The sequence below is a fragment of the Tripterygium wilfordii genome, chromosome 1 (genome assembly GCF_013401445.1).
Source record: "Tripterygium wilfordii isolate XIE 37 chromosome 1, ASM1340144v1, whole genome shotgun sequence".
Lineage (NCBI taxonomy): Eukaryota > Viridiplantae > Streptophyta > Magnoliopsida > Celastrales > Celastraceae > Tripterygium > Tripterygium wilfordii.
The window spans coordinates 7,177,678-7,191,332 of record NC_052232.1 but is presented as its reverse complement, the minus strand read 5'-3'; the positions used below and the strand labels follow the sequence as shown (position 1 = coordinate 7,191,332).

At 37.3% G+C, this 13,655-nt stretch overlaps 2 protein-coding genes across 3 annotated transcripts; one reads left to right on the top strand and one right to left on the bottom strand.

Annotated features, from left to right (window-relative positions):
* The first annotated feature begins 1,019 nt into the window (after positions 1-1,019).
* On the top strand, positions 1,020-5,756 carry LOC119996788 (eukaryotic translation initiation factor 2 subunit alpha homolog). Its single transcript, XM_038843614.1, has 7 exons — positions 1,020-1,525; positions 3,288-3,344; positions 3,415-3,501; positions 3,576-3,722; positions 3,850-3,954; positions 5,022-5,120; positions 5,290-5,756. Exons 1-7 carry the CDS (start codon positions 1,151-1,153, stop codon positions 5,443-5,445), a joined length of 1,026 nt encoding a protein of 341 aa, XP_038699542.1. The 5' UTR covers positions 1,020-1,150; the 3' UTR covers positions 5,446-5,756.
* A 581-nt stretch (positions 5,757-6,337) lies between these two features.
* Positions 6,338-9,897, bottom strand: LOC120005079 (protein VAPYRIN-like). 2 transcript variants are annotated; one of them, XM_038854568.1, is made up of 3 exons: positions 8,858-9,897; positions 7,783-8,104; positions 6,338-6,561 (listed from the first exon to the last, which is right to left on the bottom strand). In XM_038854568.1, the coding sequence occupies exons 1-3, from the start codon at positions 9,821-9,823 to the stop codon at positions 6,350-6,352; spliced, it is 1,500 nt and encodes a 499-aa protein (XP_038710496.1). In that variant the 5' UTR covers positions 9,824-9,897; the 3' UTR covers positions 6,338-6,349. The 2 variants fall into 2 exon arrangements, with proteins under 2 accessions (XP_038710496.1, XP_038710567.1); XM_038854639.1 differs by lacking the exon at positions 6,338-6,561 and having other exon boundaries at positions 7,496-8,104; positions 8,858-9,896.
* Positions 9,898-13,655: the final 3,758 nt, after the last annotated feature.

Genomic DNA, 13,655 nt, shown 5'->3' with positions numbered 1-13,655 from the left:
TGCTGCAGTGAAGCTCTCCTCACGCAAGACGACACGGCGGCACAGGAAGCTTTTCGGAGAAAGGGGATGGGTTTCGGGCTGGTGAGTGAGAGTGAAAGGTTTGGATTTTAGTAAATGTGTGGTTGAAAATGGGCTGGTAAAAATCTTTAGCTAGTCATGCAGTTATAAACGGCGTCATTAATTGACGCTGTTTGTAACGGTGTGACATGCATATTTACAATTAATCACGCCGTCCGTGACAGCGTGATTAATAAAAAGTCATTAATCACGTCGTTACGGACGGCGTGATTATTTCAAACATACCAATCACGTCAACACTGTTGGAGTGATTGGTCGAAATATAATCATGCCAGTTTGACTGGCGTGATTGAAAGAAAATACTACTAATCATGCCAGTTTGACTGACGTTAAAAGCTATATAGGTAATAATTTAACAATGGGAGTTATATTGGGATATATTTTTATGCAGGGTGCTATATTGGTAAAAAACTCCAACAATGACGATATATTGGGGCATAGATGTGTTTTGATGTCTCTTATGTGGGGTCATGAAAAAATTTGTGCTACAATGGAGTCATTTTATTGACTTGTTTTTGATGGCCCAAACATGGGAGAATAATTTTTGACTTGTCCATATGCTTGCATCAAATAGGTCCCATTATACCAAACAAAACAAAAAAAATTAGGTATGTTTTATAATCTATTGGGCTCCACTACAAAATATATGCAGTAAAAGATACACATTCATTCCCTATTAAACCCCACAAATCACAATTTCTCAAAAAAATTGATGATCCAAAAAAACATTCATCATTGTGGTTGCTCAGTCATGCTAAGAATTGATTACAATTTAAACTTTATGTATATATAAAATATTTTTAAAAATTAAGAAAACATTATTAATTATAAATTTATAATACTGTTTATAATTCATTATATAACATTTTATTAAAATTAATATTGGACTAGTTTAACTTTTTTGCATAAATTAAAACATAGAGGAGTAAAAAATTGTTCTACAAGACTAAAACCCTAATAAATCTCCGAACAATTTCTTGCTCCACAAAAACTCTACAGAGCTTCTCAAGAACCCTAATATTGCTTTAGAGAAATTTGTTTTCCTTCCTTATCCAATTCTAGCCAAACAATCATGGCGCCTAATCTCGAGTGCCGCATGTACGAGTCGAAGTACCCGGAGGTGGACGTGGCAGTGATGATCCAGGTGAAGCACATCGCCGATATGGGGGCCTATGTCTCACTCCTCGAGTACAACAACATCGAGGGTATGATCCTCTTTTCCGAGCTCTCGCGTCGCCGTATTCGTAGCGTGAGCAGTTTAATCAAGGTTGGCCGCATCGAGCCCGTCATGGTCCTCCGTGTCGACAAGGAGAAAGGCTACATTGACTTGAGCAAGAGAAGGGTCAGCGAAGAGGATATCCAGTCCTGTGAAGAGTTGTACAATAAAAGCAAGCTGGTCCACTCTATCATGCGTCATGTGGCCGAGACCATGAATATTGATTTAGAGGTAATCTTGAAGTTTATTTCTGGCTTTGACTTGGCTGAAATTATGAAGAATTTGGAATTCTTTTCTATTAATTTAGTGTTTGTATTAGAGCAACCGAGTCCTGGAAACTGTTTTTTTTTTTTTTTTTTCGCCGTTTATGGTGATATTGTTTATATTTTGATGATTATTTGAAGTTTGGCATAAGAAATAGAACTGTGAGCAATTTACAGATTAAAGGAAGAGCAAGCGTCATATCTACGCAATGAAAGATAGGGATTGTTGACGTTGATTACCAACAACTTAAGGCTTGCTGAGTGAGTGAGTCAATTGTAGTTGTAGTAAATGTATGCTTATCACATTCACCGTCAGGTTGGATCGAATGTGGCCCAACATTGGATTTGAAAAAACAAAAAAGCACTAAGCTACGGTTCTGGTTTTTGAACGGTTTTTGGATTTGAAAAAACAACAAAGCACTACAGATTTCTAAGAGGTCACCCATACTATTACTACTTTCATCCAAACAATTTTAATTTCATGTCTTAATTTTGAAGCTGTTTTAGTTAGGAGTACTGGTATTTTCAAATTGATATGAGCCTGGGAGGACTGTGTATGTTAATACTAAAGTTTTGTTAGTTAGGAGTACTTGTATTTTTAAATTGATATGACGTATCTTAGTTTTTGCATTTTCTTTGAACCTTGCGGTTGTGGGAGTTTAAGTAGGATTTAACGTAACAGAATTGACATAAAGAAATGCTAGTAAAACAGCTAAATGATAAGAAGACTTGTACACTGCCTATTCCAGTGAATCTGAGCATTATCAAAGTACCCCTTGAAATTTTTTGAAGAAGTATCTTAGTGAAATTGGACCTGCAACTATTTAACACTTATAAACATAAAAATAAACTGTGAAACTAACTGGGAGGTTCCATTAGTTTCCTATTTAGCCTGAGCTTCACATGAGACAGAGGTAGTTGAGTCTAGAACGGAGCGTCAATTAGGGTTATAACTTTCCAATAGTTAAAAGAAATAGTTTTAAGGCATGTGTCCAGGACAGTACCCATAGGATTTTAATCCCTGCAAGTTTGTTTTTTTTACTGCCAAATTCTCCAAGCATGGAATTATGTGTATGGCCTTTTCCTTTCTTGGCTGTTGCAAAGAAAATTTGGGCTTTTAACTCTCTACAGAAAGATTCAGCCATATCCCAGGAAACTCCTGGTGTTCCGAAGGCTCAATCCAAGATCTTCTGAGTCGATTTACTGTGAAGATATAGATGATTGAGTTTGTTCCTTCTCCTTGCCTAGTTAACATCTATTGACCATCAAATTACCCGTTCTTTGAAAATTGTCAATAGGTAGGATCTTTCCGCAAGATGCTTCTCCATTAAAGAAGATGCAGAGTGGTAGCCTGCCCCTTCTTTGAATATTTTCAATTGTCATTTGTAAATATCATTACAATGGAAGAAAGCGGTGATCAAATGTTCATTTATACAATGGCACGCTTAGTTGTCGGTGCTTTTCTGGTCAATTAGTCTCAACTCTTTTTTTTTTTGGTGATGATAAAATGATAAGAATGAGAAGTATGCATGTATGATGTTTCATGAATCTCGCATTAGCTTTGCCATGTATTATTTATGATGATTACCATGTTCTTTTCAGTTAATCATAGCTGCAATTCAGCTTTGCTTTTCATCATCCAGGAAATCATATGTTTAAACAATTTATATTAACAGTGCTTAAGGTTTTGGTAGTTGATCGTTCATGTTCATTACTTTTCTATTTTGCAGGATTTGTATATTCATGTTGGGTGGCCCTTGTACCGAAAATTTGGTCATGCTTTTGAGGTGAGAATTTGCAGGACTTGCTGTTATCTTTTATAGTTGCAGCTTTGATCCTAAAGTATTTTATATACAGGCATTCAAAACGATGGTTACAGATCCTGATTCAGTTTTGAATTCCCTCACCCGTGAAGTGAAAGAAATTGGCCCTGACGGACAGGAGGTAGATTTTGATTTGTGATGTTACATAGCTTATCTTTCTGAGCATTAGTGACACCTGCTGCATATATTGTTCAGGTGACTAAGGTGGTCCCTGCTATGACAGAAGAGGTGAAAGATGCATTGATAAAGAATATTAGGCGAAGGATGACCCCACAGCCCTTGAAGATTCGAGCTGATATTGAGATGAAATGTTTCCAGTTTGATGGCGTCCTTCACATTAAGGTCGGTCTTGCATTCTCTTTGCATCTATTTCTTAACCTTGCTCTGTACTTAGTTGATGACTGTGATTTTGTTTGGGAGGAAAAATTATTCTTCCATTTTTTTTTACAGAGTTACATTTCGTATGCAGGAAGCCATGCGCAAAGCTGAAGCTGCTGGCAACGATGACTGCCCGGTAAAGATTAAACTGGTTGCCCCTCCACTTTATGTTCTCACAACTCAGACCCTTGATAAGGTGAGAGCAAAAAATGCTAATATGCAGTGATCCACAGCTTAGAACTTTTGCTTGTTGTGCTATCTGTTACTGTTTATAAATGCTAGCATTGCTACCCTATTATTTGAAGTTGGGGTGTCAGGTTCTGAAGTTTGCATTGTTGAAATATTATCTGTTACTGTTCTGCATATTCTTTGCCACCTTACTGCTGATATTGTCATAATCCTGTTTCTAACCTTTTTGGGTGAGAGTGCTCTTCCCCCTTCTTTTCGTACATGCTGAGCGCATGATAAGTTGCTTCAAGTGACCTGTAGGTCCTGCTGTGAGAATGTGGCTTATATCCTCCATTCTATATACAAGCTCAAGAACAGCAAACTCTCTAAAGAAGCATCATTCTCGTCGCTGAATCTTAACCAATCTATATCAGAACATTATCATTACCTTGTTAAAATAGATGCATTTTTGGTATGTGTATGCAAGCCAGTCTGTTTATTCAGATGGATGTGCTGTTCTGGATTTATGATTGTTACTGTGAACTCCAGTAAGCTAGCTTTAGTGTGTCCATGTCTATGTCTTCACTTGTCCTTTTCTATAACTTACTGCCAGTGTGATGTCAACCTGAAATTGTTGGCCTCCTAACTTTTAATGTCTATCTCCTGAGATGAGTAGAGATGATGTTTTACTCTCAACTTCTTTATTTTACTTTAATTACAATCCTTTACAACTCCAACATGGAGTATCTGATGTAAGCCTAGTTTGTGAAGAGATCAGTTGACTCTTGGCTTTGAGTGTGTAGTTAACCTGCTTCATCATTCTATCTTATTGGAACAACTTAGGGAAAATACAACTTCAGTATGTACATAAATTTTAACTCATTATTTGGGGAGATTAAATGTTGGCGTGTGGATTGTGGTCTTCAATTGTACGGGCCCGATAATGATATCTTGTTAAATGTTTTGGTTTTGATTCTTGGCCAATTAGGGATTGTTTACCTATTTGAGTTTGGCAGGATAGTGTCATGGAGTCAAAATTTTAGTCAACTTTGATGGTGAAAGCCGTTATTTTCAATTTTGTATCCTGTGGTGCAGGAGCAAGGTATTGCAATTCTCACTAAAGCAATTGAGGCTTGCACCGAATCAATAGAGAAGCAGAAGGGCAAGCTTACTGTGAAGGAGCAAGCTAGAGCAGTGAGTGTCTTAGACCACTTGAATATTGATTTGCTTAAATTCCAAAGCTCTATGGACCTTGAATTAATTCTCAGATGTCCTTACTTTGTCAGCCAACAATATGGCCGTTATATTTTTCTTCTCAAATCGTGGAATTGTCTAAAAATCTGATATGGTGCATTTGATGCAGGTGAGTGAACGGGATGATAGGTTACTCGCTGAGCACATGGCTAAGCTACGTAATGAGAATGAGGAGGTAAGTGGTGATGAAGAGAGTGAAGAGGAGGAAGACACTGGCATGGGAGAAGTTGATGTAGAGAATTCAGGTCCTGGCATAACAGAGTGAAAAAGTGGCAAAGGCAGTGTGACACCCCTCCCTTGTGAACAAGTGTTTTTGGCAGGCGATTTCGAAAGTTTGTTGAGTTCTTTTACCAGTTTATGAAATATTAATCTGGTTCTAAGAGAGTACCAAATCCTAATTGTTTACAAGTGATAATTCAACATTTAGCTGTTATTGTGAAGAATCTCTCTGGGTTGAGCGCTTGAGCCAAGCTTAGTTGAGTGTTTGGTCATTTGTGCTGCAGACTACAGAGATTTCTTTTTGTGAATTAACAGAGTTGCTGAGATATCTGATTTGTGGGGATTCCTCAAGAAATCTGTCACTTGGTTTGGTTTTTATTGTGTTTGGACGTCTAAAATGTACTACTCAGATTCACAAATACTATATAAGAAAATTACAATTCAAGATGGATTAAATTTACAAATAAGTGAATGTTGGTGGCCTTAGTAATGTATATCAAAAAACCCGTAAAAAACAGAAGATGAGAGAAAGTAGAGATCAATAGATGCATAAAGTAATCAACCATTAAGACTTAACAATTTGACATTACAAACGCAGATGTATGAACTTCCCAAAATTGCATATGCTTGTGAGTGTGATGCTGTGATATAAGTAATGCTGTTATATAAACATAAACGTCAATGAAGTATAATGTTGGTTTATGTAAGTTGAATTGAATCCCCCTAAAGAAATGTATAAAGATATTTAGGGTATTTACAAAATCTAAACATCGAATATTTACTTATATAGCAGATTACAATTCGAATACAAACCAAATCACCCCATTGGGAATCGAATTACAAGATCATCATTGAATCCAAATAATCTAGTCATCTAGAAAGTGCATTTGGGGTGCGCGTGCGTCAGGATACGTACTGGGTGAGGCATTGCCGCACCAATTTTTTTTTTTTCATATAGGATACGGCTCCAATTCGCTCCAATTAGGCTGAGTACGACTGACTGGGATACGGTATGAGTACGACTGAGCTGAAAACTCAAGGAGATCGTCGAACAGATTCGATGTAATCTTGAAGGGCTTGGACTTGCTCCTGAGACGGTGGTGTTTGGTTGTTCTTGATGGATCTATGGACGTCATAGGTTGTCGAAGCCAAGAACAAGAGCCTGTAAATTAACAAATTTTCAATTATTCCCCAACATCATCTGAAACAAATATATGACTAAGGAAAGACATACCCAGAAGCAAACATGACTATCTGCCTAGGAAACACATGCCTCCCGAACATTTTCATCTCTCTCTCAAAACCTCAGTTATGGTGGCTTTTCTTTGTCCTGTTTTTTCCTCTGTTGTTTTTGTATCTTGTTGGGGTGGGTGGGCCGGTGTGGGACCTGTACTGGACTGAGCTAGGGATGGCAACGGGTCGGTACCTTTCCAATTAGTAAATACCAAAACCGTTTTCATTTAAGATACTCTATACCAAAACCGTTCCAAAACCATTTAAAAAACTATTTAAATTTCCAAACCCGGAACCGTTCCATAACCGTTTACCATCGGGTACCCGTTTACCATTTAACTTTTAATATTTTTATTTTTTTCTTTGATAATTATATTAATATAAATTAATATTGAGTATGATTTATATTAATTTTGATTTTCTAATTCAAATTAGTCTAATTTATAATTTTATTAGTGTGCTTCTATAAATATATACGTTTTAATATGCTTTATCATGTTATAATTTAATATCATAGTAGTATACCTTTATAGATTATTTATAATATTATTACTATAATGAATATTTTTATTAAACGGTTCGGGTACCCTAAACCCGACACAAAAAACCAAACCCGACCCTAAACCGTGATAGGTTTGAAAACCAAAACCAAAACCAAAACCGTTTCCAAAACTTATAGGATCGGTTTTTGGGTTTTAAAAGGATCGGATACCCTGCGGATAGTGCTCGGATCTGTTTTTTTTGCCATTCCTAGACTGAGCTGGAATACATTTGGACACAACTTGACCACGTGTTCGATGAATATAGAAGCCGTATCTAACCACACCCGCATCCTAGTTTTTAGAATAAATAGCAAATCTTTGTATCTCTCATCTCTGCACCAGTATTGATGCTTCTTATTATCCAATAAGAAATCTTAGAAGCTAGAACAAAAAATCATTTACAAAATTGATGGGCAAGCATAAGCAGAAGGGTCAGAACCAAGAGCCTAATTGCATAGAAAGCAAACATCATCAAACTTCCATTTGACTTCATTACAAAATAGAGGACAATGAAGAAGACCAAGAAGAAGAGCAAACTCCTTTACTTTTTAGAAACATTAGAATATCACTATAACCGAATGCTTCAGCCATGTAAATGGGGGTGGCACCTCTCTTGGTCTTGGCATTGACGTTGGCTCCATTATTAACCAGGACCTCCACCGTTCCCATCCAGCCACCCTCCACTGCCAGGTGCAGGGGTGAATGCCCTTCGTTATCCTGGCATTCCAAGTCGACGCCAAGAGCGAGTAGACGCAATGCAATGTCCTTGTGTCCTCTGATTGCAGCTGCGTGCAGGGGTGTCAATCCGTATTGGTCTCGGTAATCAGTGCTCGCTCCTCTTCTCAATAGAGACTCCAGATGCTTTATGTCACCTCGTCTTGCTGCCATTAGTACTTGCTCCCCTTGTTCCATGACCTCTAGGATCTCTTCCTGTATTGGAGTTAGTCTTTACACTCATGACAGGAAGAACACATGCTGAATCCAAAGACATTGTAACAAAAGTATTCGAGCACTTGTCCCAACTAGTTCCTTGGACATGTAATTACTAGGCCTATACTACTCAGAAACGCCTAAAGAAAATTAGTGGGTAGTTTGAGGTGTAAGATTTGAACATCCTACTATTATCAAATCAATTCAAATGTGACCTAGAAAAACTATGTGAACAATTACAGAATCATAATTATAAGTAAATGTAATCCTTTTTACATGTATGTTGCGGCGAAATATGGTCAACGTGTGGGTGCCGGTTGACGTATGGACCAACGCCCAACGTTAAGGTATTGTGTATTCATTTCAAAAAATGTTCTCGCCTCCCCACACTAGAATTCATGACCTCATGGTCGTGGAGGTGGAGAAGTAAGTACCCAAATATTGAAGCATTTCCGGAAATAAATACACAATATCTTAACGTTTGGCAGTAGTCTATACGTCGATTGTCGTGGCACTCACACTTCGATCGTATTTCGCCCCAATAATGTATTGTGAAAATACATACACAAACAAGATTATATATTTTTCTATGAATATGAACATAAATAATCAAATTGTTTTTGACAACAATGTTGAATTATTGATCCTAATTTAATACGAGTATTGGCCCTAATTAATCCAAATGTAAGCTTTTGAACCCAAATTTGGTAACACAAAGACGCAAGTCTAGTATAGCCAGTGAAAAATACTTACAATTCCCTCGTTACGGGCGACGTCGAGAGCAGAGAGGCCCTTATCATCCTCGATTGTTGGGTCCCCACCCATCTCAATTAGCAGCTCCACCATCGAACGGTCTCCATTTGCAGCTGCTCTATGTAGAGCAGTCCGACCGTTGATACTCCTTGCATCTTTATCTGCACCCGACTCCAGCAACACCTGAGCGCACCTGATATTTCCCTTACTTGCCGCCAAATGTAACGCCGTTCTTCCCTCCTTATCTCTGCAATCCAACGACCATGGTTGTCTCTTCACCAAGCTCGCAATATCGTCGTCCCGATCAAACATCGCCGCCGCGTGAATCTCACTCCATCCCTTCGACAGCCACTTCGAATCCACATTATCTGATTCCACACGCGCGTCAATTCGTAGCCCAGCTTCAAGCAGCAAATTGACCATACTTTCCGAGTTATCCAACTCGGTGGCAACTCGGAGGAGTGACTCAGCCTCTCTCTGTGTCAACTCCGTCAGGATAGACTTCTGCCGCTTGATTATGTTCATCGTTGAGTCAAGATCTCCGCGATTGACAGCGTGGGAGAGAAGCAGCGGACCTACGAAGGCAACCTTGAGTTTTATATCCTGTGTTTGCCTAGTAGAAATCCACGAGTTAACCGAGTCACGGTTAGTCGGCGGTGATGACTCGGGAGAGTTAGTGGTGAACCGGGCGGTTTTGATGAGGAAACGATCGGACGGAGAGCGAGGGAAGGAAGATGGGAGCTGAGTTTGAGGTTTTAGAATGATCTGAAGGGTGGCTTGCGATAATGGAGGGACGAGTCCACTCGGCGGGTTAACGAGGAACTTGTGAGGAGAGGAGGTCTGGACCTTGAAGGCCACTGGAGAGGTGGCGCAGAGTGAAGTGAGGCGGACGTTGGCACGGCATTTGCAGTTGAGTGAGAAATCAATGAGCGCCTCTTGCTCCGAAACTTCCACCAGTCTCTCCATTGAAGATGAAATGGAGATATTATCTAACCATCTAATATGAGGCAGGAGTATTGGTATTATGAATTACTTGGTCTTGATTTACTAAGGAGTAAGGAGTGAGGGTATGATTTTGCGACAATGTTTGGAATCCTAATAATAACTCTCAAAAAGTATTTCAATAATGTGTGACACTCATTTATTAGGTATAGTAACATTATAACATTGTAATCATTGAAAACTACAGCTTATGAATAAGTGTCACATACAACCGAGATATTTTTTGGATAATTATTACTAGGATCTTTATCATTTTTGATGATTATGTAGACTAAGAAGTGGACCATATTACTTCATTCAAAGATACAACACGACATTAACCTGCCCCAGGATGATATATATTTCTATTAGTGTACAGTAGTAATTTTAGCGAGAAATATTATGGTCTTGCGATGAGTTTTAGAGCATATTATCCTATCGTCAAATATTTACACACATATTTACATTTGTTGTACACACATTTTAAAAAAAAAATCTTAAAATTTATCAAATAATCCTTATATAAAATTAACTTAAAACTTGTCTACTTTTTACCATCCACATTTGTTTTTCAATTCAATTAAACTGAATTAAACTTCATAACCTAGACCTTTTAATTAAATTTATTATGCAAAAATAATCATCTCCTTTTCTCCCCTCCCATCTTCTCATAATCTCCCATTTTCTCCTGTATTTTCCCAATTTACCAATTGTCATGGTTTATTCTCTGTTTTTTTGGACCAAAGTAAATTATATTTGGGGCTTTAATCAAAATAATAACGTGAAAAAAAGATATAATGATTATAATACACAATAGTAAATTGGGTTTAATTGTTTATTAATTGAGTAAAGAAAAGTGAATCAAAACAAATCAAAGGTGTTAGGTGGGATTAATAAAACTTTTGATCACTCAAAAATAGTTAATGTTGTAATTTAAAGTTGATTTGGGTAACATAAGCCATACTTCATATTTGGGTTATCAAAAAGTAAAAACCAAAAATAAGTGAGGCTTATGTTACCCAAATCAACTTTAATAATATTGTATTCATTGTTTCTCTCTCGTTCTTGAAATAATAGATTAATGTTGAAGGTGGTTAAATATAGTTATGTTGAAAAATATTAAAATTTTTGATGTGATATTGAAATGAGGTATGTAGTTGGGGTGGTGTTAGAAAATTAATAACCTAAAATAAATTTTTAATTAAAATAAGGGAAACTATGTACCCAAAATAGGATACAGAGTTGGACATATATGATTCTATAGGCCCAGTCACCCAACACGGAACAACCTTTATTTCGTTGAGTTGAGTGTACACTAGTAATTTTAGTAGAGAGTAATTTTTTTTTTAAATACCATTGAGAAATTTGTTTCTCATTGAAATCAAATATTGGACACACATATATCTACTCCAATCAATTATTAACCGAGCCATCGCTCGTTGGTTAATAAAGAGTCATATTTGTGGTCACGAACTCACATGCTGGACTTTTTGAAAATATCAAATACATGGGACCATATTGTACATGAATGTGCACTATCATCACTTGCAATATACTAGGAATTTTGATTTTTTGGTTTTTGGAAATATTTGATATGAACCATATTGTAAATGGAAATGTGCACTATCAGTCTTATCATCATTTGCTCACGAGTCATGAGTCATGAGTCATGACAGTGAAAGTTCATGGCATTTAGGTTCCTTGCCAATTTTTTTTTTTAATTATTATGACAATTTGTATCCTCAATTGAACCAAAAAAAACTCAATTTTTATCCACACTTAGTTACGTCATATACACGTGTCGCGTCAGGATTCCAGTACCATCGTTTTTACTTTTTACTTGCCTCTTCGTTAACTCCACAAATGACAGATTTCCATCAATGCCCCTGTCCGCGCCTTTCGCTTCTTGCAAAATTCATGGCGGGCAACAAAACAGTTGAACAGCGTTGGCCGTCCGTGCGCTTCCTTTTCTCTCTGTATCCCTCTTTTATAGTCTGCGACGTAGTTGTTTCTCTATTTCACTCTCTGCTTTCATTTTCGGTTCCCTGAGAGGTGTTACGTGCTTGCGACAATATTGTCGAGTGATGAATTTGTTTAGGGAATCTGAATCCTTTTTGGTAGAGAAATGCTTGTGTTTATCAATGGTTGAAACTTGAAACAATAATTGGTAAGATGGTTAATTTCGAGGGTAACCTGCCTCCCATGAACAAACATGAAACTGGGTTTTGTTACTTGTTGCCCTCTTTATTTAAACCAACATACTTATATACATGTTATAGCCACACTCCCCATACTTGGTAACCGAACTGCACCCCACCTCCATTTCTCTCACTAATTAAAATACCCCACAAACATAATAACTACCCACTAAAGAGAGATAGATAATTAACCATAATACAATACCACACTTAAAATAACATGTAAAACTAGCCAAGCCACTCTTTTTAGTTTTTACGATTTTTATATTTTTTTAATCAGACCCTAATGTTTACTAAACACACCCCCACTTCCATTTGTGTTTTTTTGGTTTTTTTGGGTCTCCGCTTATAACACCACAACCCATCGTATTTGAAAAACATAGTCCGGGGCCGTGTCCGCCTAAACCATGAAAGCGAAAAAGGGATTTGCATGCTTCTAATCTCGCTGCAAGTGTTCACAATGATTAGAGAATTTCATTGGGACTTGTAGGTGTTCCCGCTCTTGTACACCTCATTGGGTCTTTTATCATCATGGAGACACCGACGATGAAAAGTTCGAGCAAATTAAAATGGCTAGATATGTGGCTAAGCAAGTCAAGCATCCATTGAAGAAGCTTTTCAAGAAATCAAGCATGCCATCGTTAATTATCGACATTTCTATCTACGCTCCATCTAAGCTATCGATAGGGTCGGAAGGAGAAAACTGATTCTTCAAGCTTGTGTTCAGATGTTCATCTGCCAGGTATTCGATAAAATTCCTCAATGACTTCAATTTTCAAGAGCTGATATTGGACATGTAACACTGATTCTCCTGAGGCATAATAAAAAGTCTATCTGAAACTAAGCAAGTTACTCTAAGTAGGCTTCTACCAGGTATCCGATAAAATGCCTCAATGACTTCAATTTTGCGGATAAATTGCATTTTCACACCAATTAACACGGCGTATGCTTGATTTTGAGGCAGGCTGCAATTGGGAGATTTTACTTGTTGATTTGAAACCAAGTGAAACATTCCCAATGGAGACAAGAACTGTAGTGTTTGCATTTGCTGTTAGCTCTAACATGCTTTTCACTTTCATCATAGCACATGCTTTCTTATTGCTATTGTGCCATATGTGCACCGCTATATTCTTCTTCTTTGCTGCTTTGATACTGATTATGGGACTGTTTGTTGTGTTTCTCCTACCGGAGACGAAGGGCGTGCCGATTGGTTTAATGGCTGAAAGGTTTGGAAGTGGAAATCCTTGTGTTTTGGCAGGTTGATTTTGATGTATTTTAGAAGTGGAAATCCCTGTTTTGTTTTGACTGGTTGATTATTACAGTGTTGATTGTCCACCCCTGTTTTTTTCTCTGTTTTCTATCTTGGGGTGCACTTGTAAAATATCTCAATTTTTATGTATTTTTGATGTATTTATAAAAATTTAACTTTTATGGGTTACGTTTAACAATGGATGTGTTTAATAAACATTGAGATGTGATTAAAGTTTTCCCAAGTGAAGTCCAGAACAAATAGCCACAAAAATAGAAAGGCCCAAATTACAATCAAGACTTCATCTTGTCAAGTGTGAACCTAAAACCAGATAAGATGAATATCATAACTTTTGAAAATAAGTATAAGC

Excerpts from the sequence above, each read along its gene's own strand:
- LOC119996788 (XM_038843614.1), top strand. The coding sequence starts at position 1,151 with ATGGCGCCTAATCTCGAGTGCCGCATGTACGAGTCGAAGTACCCGGAG. Across the intron at positions 1,526-3,287 it reads CCATGAATATTGATTTAGAG|GATTTGTATATTCATGTTGG; the intron begins GTAATCTTGAAG and ends TCTATTTTGCAG. Across the intron at positions 3,345-3,414 it reads AATTTGGTCATGCTTTTGAG|GCATTCAAAACGATGGTTAC; the intron begins GTGAGAATTTGC and ends TTTTATATACAG.
- LOC120005079 (XM_038854568.1), bottom strand. The coding sequence starts at position 9,823 with ATGGAGAGACTGGTGGAAGTTTCGGAGCAAGAGGCGCTCATTGATTTC. Across the intron at positions 8,105-8,857 it reads TCGCCCGTAACGAGGGAATT|GAAGAGATCCTAGAGGTCAT; the intron begins GTAAGTATTTTT and ends ACTCCAATACAG. Across the intron at positions 6,562-7,782 it reads CAATGCCAAGACCAAGAGAG|GCTCTTGTTCTTGGCTTCGA; the intron begins GTGCCACCCCCA and ends GTTAATTTACAG.